General features: G+C 44.1%; 1 protein-coding gene and 1 long non-coding RNA gene across 4 annotated transcripts in view; one reads left to right on the forward strand and one right to left on the reverse strand.

Moving 5' to 3' along the window:
• LOC149984327 (uncharacterized) overlaps positions 1–1,816 on the forward strand; it is a 2,348-nt gene extending 532 nt beyond the window's left edge. Inside the window, exons 2-3 of one of the 2 annotated variants that reach the window (XR_016491806.1) lie at positions 786–863; positions 999–1,816. This is a non-coding gene — a long non-coding RNA (uncharacterized LOC149984327). Of the gene's footprint in view, positions 1–734; positions 864–998 lie in introns of those variants that run through there. The other variant, XR_016491805.1, reaches the window with a different exon arrangement.
• Positions 1–13,799, reverse strand: part of LOC149984326 (collagen alpha-2(VI) chain-like) — a 22,013-nt gene extending 8,214 nt beyond the window's left edge. Inside the window, exons 1-20 of one of the 2 annotated variants that reach the window (XM_090220131.1) lie at positions 13,515–13,799; positions 8,173–8,321; positions 7,682–7,946; positions 6,790–7,120; positions 6,572–6,592; positions 6,026–6,091; positions 5,883–5,936; positions 5,739–5,783; positions 5,614–5,640; positions 5,473–5,499; positions 5,253–5,297; positions 5,107–5,160; positions 4,941–5,003; positions 2,423–2,485; positions 2,279–2,332; positions 1,911–1,946; positions 1,696–1,758; positions 970–1,032; positions 798–860; positions 573–635 (exon numbers count right to left, since the gene is read on the reverse strand). In XM_090220131.1, the coding sequence (XP_090076257.1) occupies positions 573–635; positions 798–860; positions 970–1,032; positions 1,696–1,758; positions 1,911–1,946; positions 2,279–2,332; positions 2,423–2,485; positions 4,941–5,003; positions 5,107–5,160; positions 5,253–5,297; positions 5,473–5,499; positions 5,614–5,640; positions 5,739–5,783; positions 5,883–5,936; positions 6,026–6,091; positions 6,572–6,592; positions 6,790–7,120; positions 7,682–7,946; positions 8,173–8,275 (1,506 nt within the window). In that variant the 5' untranslated portion in view covers positions 8,276–8,321; positions 13,515–13,799. Of the gene's footprint in view, positions 1–572; positions 636–797; positions 861–969; positions 1,033–1,695; positions 1,759–1,910; positions 1,947–2,278; positions 2,333–2,422; positions 2,486–4,940; positions 5,004–5,106; positions 5,161–5,252; positions 5,298–5,472; positions 5,500–5,613; positions 5,641–5,738; positions 5,784–5,882; positions 5,937–6,025; positions 6,092–6,571; positions 6,593–6,789; positions 7,121–7,681; positions 7,947–8,172; positions 8,326–13,514 lie in introns of both variants that reach the window. The other variant, XM_090220125.1, reaches the window with a different exon arrangement.
• Positions 13,800–13,807: the final 8 nt, after the last annotated feature.

Consider the following 13,807-nt stretch of genomic DNA (forward strand, 5'->3'; position numbering starts at 1 on the left):
TAGTAACATTATAGGGAATAGGCTGGCTTGCTGGGTCCTCCATATTACATCACACCCCGTAAAAGCATTTCCCGGCATGACTTGGCATTTGACTGATTTCTAATCTGTTTTATGTAATAACTCGTTCATGCGTATACTAATGCAAATCTGTCACACCCTGATCTGTTTCACCTGTCTTGTGCTTGTCTCCACCCCCCTCCGGGTGTCGCTCATTTCCCCATTATCCTCTGTGCATTTATACCTGTGGTCTCTGTCTGTTGCCAGTTTGTCTTGTCTCATCATGCCTACCAGTGTGTTTTCCCCCTGTACTCATGTTTCTCTCTAGCCCTATTTTTCTGGTTTTAACCACCTTGCCTGCCCTGACCCTGTCGTTCTATACCTGTCTGACCCTGTCCTGGATTACTGACCTCTGCCTGCCCCCTGTTTTGTTAATAAACATCTGTTATTCAAACTGTCTGCATCTGGGTCTTATTCTGAGGTCTGATACAAATCCATATGTTACATGTAGTTACGTTGATGTTACCTACCCTTGTAGAGAACGTCCCCCCCCCCCTGAACCCAAATCAACTTACCTTAGCTCCTACTGCTCCAGTGTTTCCTCGGGGGCCAAAGTCCCCTGCATCCCCCTGAGAGCCCTAACGAGGACATGCAGAAAACATGGACACGGATGGTGACAGGGCAGAATATTATTTTCTAATTTCATTACATCACCTGTCATAGATATCACCTGTTTAACGGTTAGTGGAACACCTCTGCTCTTACCAGGTATTATTATAATTATTTAGGGCAGTATTCACCTGAAGTCCCGCCTCTCCACCCTCACCTGGTGGACCACGGACCCCTGGGAAACCTGGTGCCCCCTGGTATGAGATGGATATGATAGGGATTGAAAAAGATACAGTTCAATGTATTGATTGAAATACAACACCTGCATATTGATTACATTTGATTTATTAAAAGTTGACTCACTGCTGCTCCTTCTTCTCCATTCTCTCCAGGAACTCCTCTCACCCCCTCTGGGCCTAGTTCTCCCTGCAAGATGCAACACAATGAATACAACCAACATGGATTCACCCCCCTCTGGGCCTAGTTCTCCCTGCAAGATGCAACACAATGAATACAACCAACATGGATTCTCCCTCTCTGGGCCTAGTTCTCCCTGCAATATGCAACACAATGAATACAACCAACATGGATTCTCCCCCTCTGGGCCTCGTACTCCCTGCAAGATGCAACACAATGAATACAACCAACATGGATTCTCCCTCTCTGGGCCTCGTTCTCCCTGCAAGATGCAACACAATGAATACAACCAACATGGATTCTCCCTCTCTGGGCCTCGTTCTCCCTGCAAGATGCAACACAATGAATACAACCAACATGGATTCTCCCTCTCTGGGCCTAGTTCTCCCTGCAAGATGCAACACAATGAATACAACCAACATGGATTCTCCCTCTCTGGACCTCGTTCTCCCTGCAAGATGCAACACAATGAATACAACCAACATGGATTCTCCCTCTCTGGACCTCGTTCTCCCTGCAAGATGCAACACAATGAATACAAACAACATGGATTCACCCTCTCTGGGCCTAGTTCTCCCTGCAAGATGCAACACAATGAATACAACCAACATCGAATCGACTATTGCGATGCAGTAAAAACAGATGAGATGTTTGATGTTTGTTGGTGGAAACCTTATCTCCTCTCTTGCCAGCCTTGCCCCGTCGTCCAGCTCTGCCACTGTCTCCTCTGCTTCCCTGAAAGAGACATGTTCTCATGTTTCACCAGGCCCCAAATAAAACGTGTCAGTGTAAATGTTGTGCTCTTTCTTGTGTGATTGTTGTGCAACTCACAACGCTGTATGAAGACGCTATCACTTGGTCTACAGCTTATTTAATATGAGACTCACAGTGTCGCCAGGACTTCCACCAGGTCCAGCTTTACCCTAATGAACAGAAATATTGTTTAAGCAGATGATTCGGTGGTTTGATTTGGCAGCCTAATACTCCTGGTTAGTAAACTGTGTTAATCTCTGAGCCGATATAGTACCTTTTTGGGTGGTTTGATTTGGCAGCCTAATACTCCTGGTTAGTAAACTGTGTTAATCTCTGAGCCGATATAGTACCTTTTTGGGTGGTTTGATTTGGCAGCCTAATACTCCTGGTTAGTAAACTGTGTTAATCTCTGAGCCGATATAGTACCTTTTTGGGTGGTTTGATTTGGCAGCCTAATACTCCTGGTTAGTAAACTGTGTTAATCTCTGAGCCGATATAGTACCTTGTTTCCTTTTTGCCCAGGCAGACCAGGGTTTCCAATATAGCCAGCGACACCCTGTAACAGTCACACTTAATGTATTATTGTCTAAATACCTACAAGTTGATAGTGTTTCTGATAACGTGTCGTTCAGATGGCGCTCCAGACCTTATCTCCACTGTCTCCATGATCACCCTGTGGTCCAGGCCTGCCACTCTGCCCAGCAACACCCTGAAGACAACAACAATACAGGATGTACCAGGTGCACAAGACTCATGTTTCAGGTAGCCTATAGAGCCCCACAGTGGATGTGTCATAATACCCATAAAACCTAGCGGTCAAACAGGGAAATGGTTCCAATCGTTTTTCCACCATTCATTTTAGAAACACTTAAAATAAGGGCTGTGTATCGTGTAGACTTCCCCTGGTGTGATGTTTTGATAACCATGTAAATCTCTATTGGACATTCGGCTCTATTTTCTCGCTAATTAGCATCAAAGTAGACATCATGCAAGACTACAAATCCCTGCAAGCTCCTGCACGTCATCTCTAGCTGACACCTTTTAAGGTATTGTGTAAATTTAAAACTTGCACAAGATAGTTCACATAATTGTACATTTAAAGACATTTAATCAATTTATTTATTACTAAATGTAGCTAAAAATTAGATAGTTAATCCAGAGATTCTTACCTGTGCCTCGATTCGGCAGTCTCGTCCAGATCAGCATCATGGTATTTGTAGTTCTTTATGGTAGCCACATTAGAAGATATTTAGCATTTCATTTTTGGGGGGGTAAATACAGGCGAATATATTGATAAAAATCAATATAGAGAGATTTACGTGGTTATCAAAATGTCACGCCAGGGTAAGCCTACACGAAACATACAGTTGAAGTCAGAAGATTACATACACTTAGGTTGGAGTCATTAAAACTCCTTTTTCAACCACTCCACAGATTTCTTGTTAACAAACTATCGTTTTGGCAAGTCGGTTAGGACATCTACTTTGTGCATGACACAAGTAATTTTTCCAACCATTGTTTAAAGACAGATTATTTCACTTATAATTCAGTGTATCACAATTCCAGTGGGTCAGAAGTTCACATACTAAATTGACTTTGCCTTTAAACAGATTGGAAAATTCCAGAAAATTATGTCATGGCTTTTGACTTCATTTGAATCAATTGGAGGTCAATTGGAGGTGTACCTGTGGATGTATTTCAAGGCCTACCTTCAAACTCAGTGCCTCTTTGCTTGACATCATGGAAAATCAAAAGAAATCAGCCAAAACCTCAGAAAAAAATTGTAGACCTCCACAAGTCTGGTTCATTATTGGGAGCAATTTCCAAATGCCTGAAGGTAAAACGTTCATCTGTACAAACAATAGTACGCAAGTATAAACACCATGGGACCACACAGCCGTCATACCGCTCAGGAAGGAGACGCGTTCTGTCTCTTAGAGATTAACGTACTTTGGTGCGAAAAGTGCAAATCAATCCCAGAACAACAGAAATGGACCTTGTGAAGATGCTGCAGGAAACAGGTACAAAAGTATCTATATCCACAGTAAAACGAGTCCTATATCGTCATAACCTGAAAGGCCGCTCAGCAAGGAAGAAGCCACTGCTTCAAAACTGCCATAAAAAAGACAGACTACGGTTTGCAACTGCACACGGGGACAAAGATTGTATTTTTTGGAGAAATGTCCTCTGGTCTGATGAAACAAAAATAGAACTGTTTGGCCATAATGACCATCATTATTTTTGGAGGAAAAAGGGTGAGGCTTGCAAGCCGAAGAACACCATCCCAACAGTGAAGTATGGGGGTGGCAGCGTCATGTTGTGGGGGTGCTTTGCTGCAGGAGGGACTGGTGTACTTCACAAAATAGATGGCATCATGAGGGAGGAAAATTATTTGGATATATTGAAGCAACATCTCAAGACATCAGTCAGGAAGTTAAAGCTTGGTGGCAAATAGGTCTTCCAAATGGACAATGGCCCAAACCATACTTCCAAAGTTGTGGCAAAATGGTTTAAGGACAACAATGTCAAGGTATTGGAGTGGCCATCACAAAGCCCTGACATCAATCCCATAGAACATCTGTGGGCAGAACTGAAAAAGCATGTGTGAGCAAGGAGGCCTACAAACCTGACTCAGTTACACCAGCTCTGTCAGGAGGAATGGGCCAAAATTCACCCAACTTATTGTGGGAAGCTTGTGGAAGGCCACCCAAAACCTTTGACCCAAGCTAAACAATTTAAAGGCAATGCTACCAAATACTAATTGAGTGCATGTTAACTTCTGACCCACTGGGAATGTGATGAAATAAATAAAAGCTGAAATCAATCATTCTCTCTACTATTATTCTGACATTTCACATTCTTAAAATAAAGTGGTGATCCTAACTCACCTAAAACAGGAAATTTGTACTAGGATTAAATGTCAGGAATTGTGGAAAAACTGAGTTTAAATGTATTTGGCTAAGGTGTATGTAAACTTCCGACTTCACTTGTAGCCCTTATTTTAAGTGTTTTTAAAATACTCTATGGTAAAAATGAATGGTGAATAAACGATTGGAAGCATTTCCCTGTTTGACCGCTAGGTTTTATGGGTATTATGACTCTATATGGAACAGGACACTGTACAAAGGTGCTAAATCCAGGAATCAGGTGAAGAATCCACCTACCTTTTCACCTGACTTGCCCGTGTCACCCTTGATACCAAAGTCCCCGGCAAGACCGGCTTCTCCCTGTGAGATCGCAAAGGTGATGGAGGAGGACATTTATAACCACAATGCATACAGGCTGTGTGGTACGTTACATTCACACCTCAACGTCGCTGCATTATCTCACCGACATGCCAGCGTCTCCTTTACATCCAGGTGTCCCAGTGGTGCCAGTCTTTCCCTGGAAAACAACGAAGTAGATGACATCACTAACTAGACATGTCTAAATACAGTCTTTTTTTATCAATAAGAAAGCAAATAAATAAGACGTACCTTTTCGCCATCAATGCCGTTATACCCAGGAGATCCCCTTTGACCCTGACGAGATCCGATTGAGTAAATTGTTCATTGTTAATTGGTGACAATAGTGCTTGTCCTAATGAACTGAATCCTGCCGACTACGCCAAATGTAGCATGTAGCTCATCAATCTAATGAAATCATTAATGAACCAATCATGATTGAGATGTATTAATAACAATGGAAAAGGAGTACCTTCGGACCAGATCCACCAATATCTCCCTGTGAAACAAGGACAAAACATGACGTCAAATACAGACAGCAATGCAGTATTACAACAAGCTTGGTAGTATATACACAAGTAACAAATGGTTAGAGTATTTTCTAATATGTTACCTTCTCTCCTTTGAGGCCTGGAAGACCCTGTAAATATATATTAGGTAAATAATGTGTGAAATATTAAATCAAAGCAGCATGGCACAGACAAATATCAAAGTTAGAAATATCATCATTCCTCTTACCTTCTGTCCATGCAAACCTATCGAGCCCTCGACACCAAGGTCTCCCTGTAGGAAAAAAAAAGCCAACATAAATTAAATGTAAAATCATATTGAGTGTAATTGGCTAGTACGTCCTGTATTGTGTCATCGTGTATTTAATCTAACCTGTTGCCCAGGCTGTCCAGGATCTCCTATTGCACCATTAGTTCCCTTCGCACCCTACAAGACACAAAACAAACATTGATGTCATGAAGTGTCATAAACCAATGCATATTTAGGTTTATCAAAATAAGAGATTGCTTATTTACTTTCATTCCCTTGTATCCTTTCGGCCCGACAGCTCCTTTTGTTTGGATGCACATCGGGGCTTGGCACTAGAGAGAAATCACAGAAGATATGGTCAAAGAGGTTTCAAATATGGGCCTCCCGAATGGCGTAGCGATCTAAGGCACTGCATTGCAGTGCGTTAAGGTGTCACTACAGCCCCGGGTTCGATCCCAGGCTGTGTCGCAGTCTCATCGCGCTCTAGCGACTCCTTGTGGCGGGCCGGGCGCCTGCAAGCTGGCATCCGGTCGCCAGTTGGACGGTGTTTCCTCCGACACGTTGGTGCGGCTGGCTTCCGGGTTAAGTGAGCAGTGTGTCAAGAAGCATTGCGGCTTGGTAGGGTCGTGTTTCAGAGGACGCATGGCTCTCGACCTTCGCCTCTCCCGAGTCCATAGGGGAGTTGCAGCAATGGGTTAAGACTGTAACTACCAATTGGATATCACAAAAAAGATATATATGAGGTTTCAAATATTAAAAAGAAGACCATTGTGTCGTTCATTCTACATCCCTCAGTGCTTCATATGACTCACCTCAAATTCGGCCTCTTTGATCTGGAAAGAGAAAGAAATGACAGCATATTAAACACAAACTATGATACATAAAACACACAGACACTGTAACACTGACACAAACTATGATACATAAAACACACAGACACTGTAACACTGACAACAACTTGGCATCAACCATGACAGCACAAAAACATCCGTACTCCACTTCACAAACGGAAGCTTCACTATAAACCTACCATGGTGTCAGTTATCCTGTTGACAGCTGCCTGGCGGTTGCTAGCTGGGAATGCCATGTAGTCTTTCCTATACAGCTCCACAGGAGAACTGGCGATCCGCTTGAGCTCACTCTCCATGGTGTACTCGTTGGTGGCCACTACAAAGATCTTGATGCCCGCTGCCTTGGCAGCCTCGGCGGCCCGTGAGACCCCTCCACAGGGGCTGCCAGTGATGTGGCCGTCAGTCAGGACCACAGCGTACTGGAGCCGGGGCTTTCCGCTGGCCGTTAGCCTCACTTGTTCTGTCATGTTCTTCAGGGCACAGTCGATGAAGGTTCCCCTACCAATGTACCTGGTGACGAGGAGAATAAAGTATTGGCGTGCTCAACTCTTATTATGAAAGATTGGTGTGCTCAACTCTTATTATGAAAGATTGGTGTGCTCAACTCTTATTATGAAAGATTGGTGTGCTCAACTCTTATTATGAAAGATTGGCGTGCTCCACTCTTATTATGAAAGATTGGCGTGCTCCACTCTTATTATGAAAGATTGGCATGCTCCACTCTTATTAGGAAAGATTGGCGTGCTCAACTCTTATTATGAAAGATTGGCATGCTCCACTCTTATTATGAAAGATTGGTGTGCTCAACTCTTATTATGAAAGATTGGTGTGCTCAACTCTTATTATGAAAGATTGGCGTGCTCAACTCTTATTATGAAAGATTGGCGTGCTCAACTCTTATTATGAAAGATTGGTGTGCTCAACTCTTATTATGATAGATTGGTGTGCTCAACTCAGTATTATCTTATAATACTCCCAAAAGAGATGAAGACGATTCAGTAAGTAAGTAAACAAGTAATAATGAGGGAGGGACTGACTGACAGTGTCTGGCTGGCTGACTGAGTAATGTACCTGATGGCCTGTACACTTCCCAGGAAATCTGCAGCATCAGTGACCACCTGGCTGAAGACTTCCACACGGTCTGAGAAGTGCAGCCCACCGTAGGCCCACTGGGCCCTCTTGGCCCTGAGGGGGGTGGTCTGGAGCCTCTTCACAAACATCTGGAGGAACTCCTTGAGCTCCTCCACCAGACTGCCCCAGGGGAACTCCCTCAGAGCAACACTCTCAGAGGTGTCCATGGTGAAGTACACGTTGATGGGGCAGTCGTCCTTTTCGTCTGGGCAGAGAGTGATTAAACAACATGCAGCACCTTGCTTGAAGTAGTTAATGAATATCCACCATTATTCCTCCACAATTGCTAATCTACTTGTGTATACTAGACTTAAGTTAACGACATGTATCTACAAATATTGCTAAATAGTACATCAATCATATCATAACGTTTGATGGCTCTTGTAATTTATATTCACAGCCAAGGTCTCTATGCTTCCACCACGCCATACCATTGATGTTCCTGGGCCTCACTAACAGGTGGTCGTATTCTGGGTCCTGGGCAGAGACCTGGAGGCCCCACAGCAACAGGACAGCCTTCAGTACTCCTGCCATGATGCCTCTGTGTGTGGAGGTGTACAGGTGTCCGATCTGTGTAATACTGTCTACACAGAAAAGGAAAAGGTTTAGTTTTATAAGCCTAATTAACTACGGTTTGGAAAGTAATACATGTGGCAGGTAGCCTTCGAGGTTAGAGCGTTGGGCCAGTAACCAAAAGGTCGCTCATTCGAATACCGGAGCTGACAAATTGAAAAAGCTATCGCTGTGCCCTTGAGCAAGGCACTAAACCCTAATTTCTCCAGAGGCGCTGTACAATGGTGAACCTGGCTGTGACCCCACTTCCTGCGGGTGTCTCAGGGAGAGTTGGGATATGGTGACCTTGGCCGTGACCCCACTTCCTGCGGGTGTCTCAGGGGGAGTTGGGATATGCAACAAACACCTTTCCAGTACACACTGTGTGAACAGGACAAATATAAACACCCACAAAATTATTACTGTTCTATATTTTCTGAGGAATATAGCCAGACACTTCTGGTGGTATACGAAGGCAGGTTATCGTTTGAAACTGTATGTTCCATGGTCTTTCAACTGATCCTCTGTTCTGTGGTCTTTCAACTGATCCTCTGTTCTGTGGTCTTTCTACTGATCCTCTGTTCCGTGGTCTTTCTACTGATCCTCTGTTCTGTGGTCTTTCTACTGATCCTCTGTTCTGTGGTCTTTCAACTGATCCTCTGTTCTGTGGTCTTTCAACTGATCCTCTGTTCCATGGTCTTTCTACTGATCCTCTGTTCTGTGGTCTTTCAACTGATCCTCTGTTCCGTGGTCTTTCTACTGATCCTCTGTTCCGTGGTCTTTCAACTGATCCTCTGTTCCGTGGTCTTTCAACTGATCCTCTGTTCTGTGGTCTTTCAACTGATCCTCTGTTCCGTGGTCTTTAAACTGATCCTCTGTTCTGTGGTCTTTCAACTGATCCTCTGTTCTGTGGTCTTTCTACTGATCCTCTGTTCCGTGGTCTTTCTACTGATCGTCTGTTCTGTGGTCTTTCTACTGATCCTCTGTTCTGTGGTCTTTCTACTGATCCTCTGTTCTGTGGTCTTTCTACTGATCCTCTGTTCTGTGGTCTTTCAACTGATCCTCTGTTCCGTGGTCTTTCAGCTGATCGTCTGTTCAGTGGTCTTTCTACTGATCCTCTGTTCAGTGGTCTTTCTACTGATCCTCTGTTCCATGGTCTTTCAACTGATCCTCTGTTCCGTGGTCTTTCTACTGATCCTCTGTTCTGTGGTCTTTCTACTGATCCTCTGTTCCATGGTCTTTCTACTGATCCTCTGTTCCGTGGTCTTTCTGCTGATCCTCTGTTCCGTGGTCTTTCTGCTGATCCTCTGTTCTGTGGTCTTTAAACTGATCCTCTGTTCTGTGGTCTTTAAACTGATCCTCTGTTCCGTGGTCTTTCTGCTGATCCTCTGTTCTGTGGTCTTTAAACTGATCCTCTGTTCCGTGGTCTTTAAACTGATCCTCTGTTCTGTGGTCTTTCAACTGATCCTCTGTTACATGGTCTTTAAACTGATCCTCTGTTCTGTGGTCTTTCAACTGATCCTCTGTTCCGTGGTCTTTCAACTGATCCTCTGTTCTGTGGTCTTTAAACTGATCCTCTGTTCTGTGGTCTTTCTACTGATCCTCTGTTCTGTGGTCTTTCTACTGATCCTCTGTTCTGTGGTCTTTCTACTGATCCTCTGTTCCGTGGTCTTTAAACTGATCCTCTGTTCCGTGGTCTTTCAACTGATCCTCTGTTCTGTGGTCTTTCAACTGATCCTCTGTTCCGTGGTCTTTCTACTGATCCTCTGTTCTGTGGTCTTTAAACTGATCCTCTGTTCTGTGGTCTTTCTACTGATCCTCTGTTCTGTGGTCTTTCTACTGATCCTCTGTTCTGTGGTCTTTCTACTGATCCTCTGTTCCGTGGTCTTTCTACTGATCCTCTGTTCCGTGGTCTTTAAACTGATCCTCTGTTCCGTGGTCTTTCAACTGATCCTCTGTTCCGTGGTCTTTCTACTGATCCTCTGTTCCGTGGTCTTTAAACTGATCCTCTGTTCCGTGGTCTTTCTACTGATCCTCTGTTCCGTGGTCTTTAAACTGATCCTCTGTTCCATGGTCTTTCTACTGATCCTCTGTTCTGTGGTCTTTCAACTGATCCTCTGTTCTGTGGTCTTTCTACTGATCCTCTGTTCTGTGGTCTTTCAACTGATCCTCTGTTCCGTGGTCTTTCTACTGATCCTCTGTTCCGTGGTCTTTCAACTGATCCTCTGTTCCGTGGTCTTTCTACTGATCCTCTGTTCCATGGTCTTTCTACTGATCCTCTGTTCTGTGGTCTTTCAACTGATCCTCTGTTCTGTGGTCTTTCTACTGATCCTCTGTTCTGTGGTCTTTCAACTGATCCTCTGTTCCGTGGTCTTTAAACTGATCCTCTGTTTCGTGGTCTTTAAACTGATCCTCTGTTCTGTGGTCTTTCTACTGATCCTCTGTTCCGTGGTCTTTCTACTGATCCTCTGTTCCGTGGTCTTTCAACTGATCCTCTGTTCCGTGGTCTTTCTACTGATCCTCTGTTCCGTGGTCTTTCTGCTGATCCTCTGTTCCGTAGTCTTTCTACTGATCCTCTGTTCTGTGGTCTTTCTACTGATCCTCTGTTCTGTGGTCTTTCTACTGATCCTCTGTTCTGTGGTCTTTCTACTGATCCTCTGTTCCGTGGTCTTTAAACTGATCCTCTGTTCCATGGTCTTTCTACTGATCCTCTGTTCTGTGGTCTTTCAACTGATCCTCTGTTCTGTGGTCTTTCTACTGATCCTCTGTTCCGTGGTCTTTAAACTGATCCTCTGTTCCGTGGTCTTTCAACTGATCCTCTGTTCCGTGGTCTTTCAACTGATCCTCTGTTCCGTGGTCTTTAAACTGATCCTCTGTTCCGTGGTCTTTCAACTGATCCTCTGTTCCGTGGTCTTTCAACTGATCCTCTGTTCCGTGGTCTTTCAACTGATCCTCTGTTCCGTAGTCTTTCAACTGATCCTCTGTTCCGTGGTCTTTCTACTGATCCTCTGTTCCGTGGTCTTTCAACTGATCCTCTGTTCCGTAGTCTTTCAACTGATCCTCTGTTCCGTGGTCTTTCTACTGATCCTCTGTTCCGTGGTCTTTCTGCTGATCCTCTGTTCCGTAGTCTTTCAACTGATCCTCTGTTCCGTAGTCTTTCAACTGATCCTCTGTTCCGTGGTCTTTCAACTGATCCTCTGTTCCGTAGTCTTTCAACTGATCCTCTGTTCCGTAGTCTTTCAACTGATCCTCTGTTCCGTGGTCTTTCTACTGATCCTCTGTTCCGTGGTCTTTCTGCTGATCCTCTGTTCCGTAGTCTTTCAACTGATCCTCTGTTCCGTAGTCTTTCAACTGATCCTCTGTTCCGTGGTCTTTCAACTGATCCTCTGTTCCGTAGTCTTTCAACTGATCCTCTGTTCTGTGGTCTTTCTACTGATCCTCTGTTCCGTGGTCTTTCAACTGATCCTCTGTTCCGTAGTCTTTCAACTGATCCTCTGTTCTGTGGTCTTTCTACTGATCCTCTGTTCCGTGGTCTTTCTACTGATCCTCTGTTCCGTGGTCTTTCTACTGATCCTCTGTTCCGTGGTCTTTCAACTGATCCTCTGTTCCATGGTCTTTAAACTGATCCTCTGTTCTGTGGTCTTTAAACTGATCCTCTGTTCTGTGGTCTTTCTACTGATCGTCTGTTCTGTGGTCTTTCAACTGATCCTCTGTTCCGTGGTCTTTAAACTGATCCTCTGTTCCGTGGTCTTTCTACTGATCCTCTGTTCTGTGGTCTTTCAACTGATCCTCTGTTCCGTGGTCTTTCTGCTGATCCTCTGTTCTGTGGTCTTTCTACTGATCCTCTGTTCCGTGGTCTTTCTGCTGATCCTCTGTTCTGTGGTCTTTCTACTGATCCTCTGTTCTGTGGTCTTTCTGCTGATCCTCTGTTCCGTGGTCTTTCTACTGATCCTCTGTTCTGTGGTCTTTCTACTGATCCTCTGTTCCGTGGTCTTTAAACTGATCCTCTGTTACATGGTTTAGGTCATTTGTAAAATAATTGCAGGTAAAGGAGAGTAAAGACATTAATTGTGTAAAACATACATATGTTCTGTAAATACCCATCCCTCATGCCTGGACGGTTACAGTAAGGGTTTCTGGTTGAACTGATTCCAACAAAGAACAGTGTAATGATGGGCTGACAGCCCTGTACCTAAGACATCCTGTTTCCAGAGTAAAACCTCCCAGGTGAGGGAAACATCTTCTAGGTAGCTGAAAACAAATCATGCTTAAGGCCATAGGGATCTACTCAACATGTTAAGTCAAAGTCTCTTTTAAACCTATTTAATACAACTGCTACTCTCTGATATACACACCTCAATCTATCAAACATTCAGATTATTTGATTGTATTGTAATGAAACAGGCAGGGAGTAGGTCTCGAACCCTCGACCTTCTAGCACGAAGCCCAGCGCGCTATCGACTGTGCCGCAAAAGCATACCCCAGAGGCAGAGTCGATATCCGCGCTTATAGACCCAGTGTCGTTACAGTATCTTATCCTTGGTTAGCAAACAATATCCAAACGTGCATTTTGTCCGCATTACTTGACTGAAATAGCATGCTACTTTATATGGTCCTGGTCAGTCCCTGGATGGGAGACCAGATGCTGCTGGAAGTGGTGTTGGAGGGCCAGTAGGAGGTACTCTTTCCTCTGGTCTAAAAATTTGTTCCAATGCCCCAGGGCAGTGATTGGCACTGCCCTGTGTAGGGTGCCGTCTTTCGGATGGGACATTAAATGGGTGTCCTGACTCTCTGAGGTCATTAAAGATCCCATGGCACTTATCGTAGGAGTAGGGGTGTTAACCCCGGTGTCCTGACTAAATTCCCAATCTGGTCCTCAAACCACCATGGTCACCTAATAATCCCCAGTTTAAAATTGGCTCATTCATCCCCCTCCTCTCCCCTGTAACTATTCCCCGGGTCGTTGCTGTAAATGAGAAGGTGTTCTCAGTCAACTTACCTGGTAAAATAACGGATAAATAAAATTACAAATAAAATAAATAAAAGTCTCTTAGACTTTCTAAAAATACCAAACAAAAGCTACTAACAGTAATCTCTTCTATTCCAAGAACACCAAACATCTTTAAGTATGCTCATCTCAGATGTACAATAACAGGAATCAAACATTTAAAAAGTAATACAATGAATAATAAAACATAATTTGGTTATTCATTTTACTGACCTGCAACGGGAGAGTTAAATATCTGTGTGACAACAGTCTGATCCTCTGCTCAGTCCCGTACCTGCAGAATCAGTCCCTCGGAGCGGCGAGGTATGTTGTCCATGCCTGTTGAGACGTGCCATACATCTAGTGAGAAAAAGACTCCTCCTGTGCATTCAGCTTTGGCAACTTCCCAAATGGCACCGTATGGTTCCTGGTCAAATGTAGTGCACTACATAGAGAATAAGGTGACATTTGGGATGTAACCTGGACTTCATCACTGTGGAACATATAACAGCCACTCACAACTGGAG

This window comes from Oncorhynchus mykiss, chromosome 3, assembly GCF_057628025.1.
Source record: "Oncorhynchus mykiss isolate SJ-2025 chromosome 3, ASM5762802v1, whole genome shotgun sequence".
NCBI classification, from domain to species: Eukaryota; Metazoa; Chordata; class Actinopteri; order Salmoniformes; family Salmonidae; genus Oncorhynchus; species Oncorhynchus mykiss.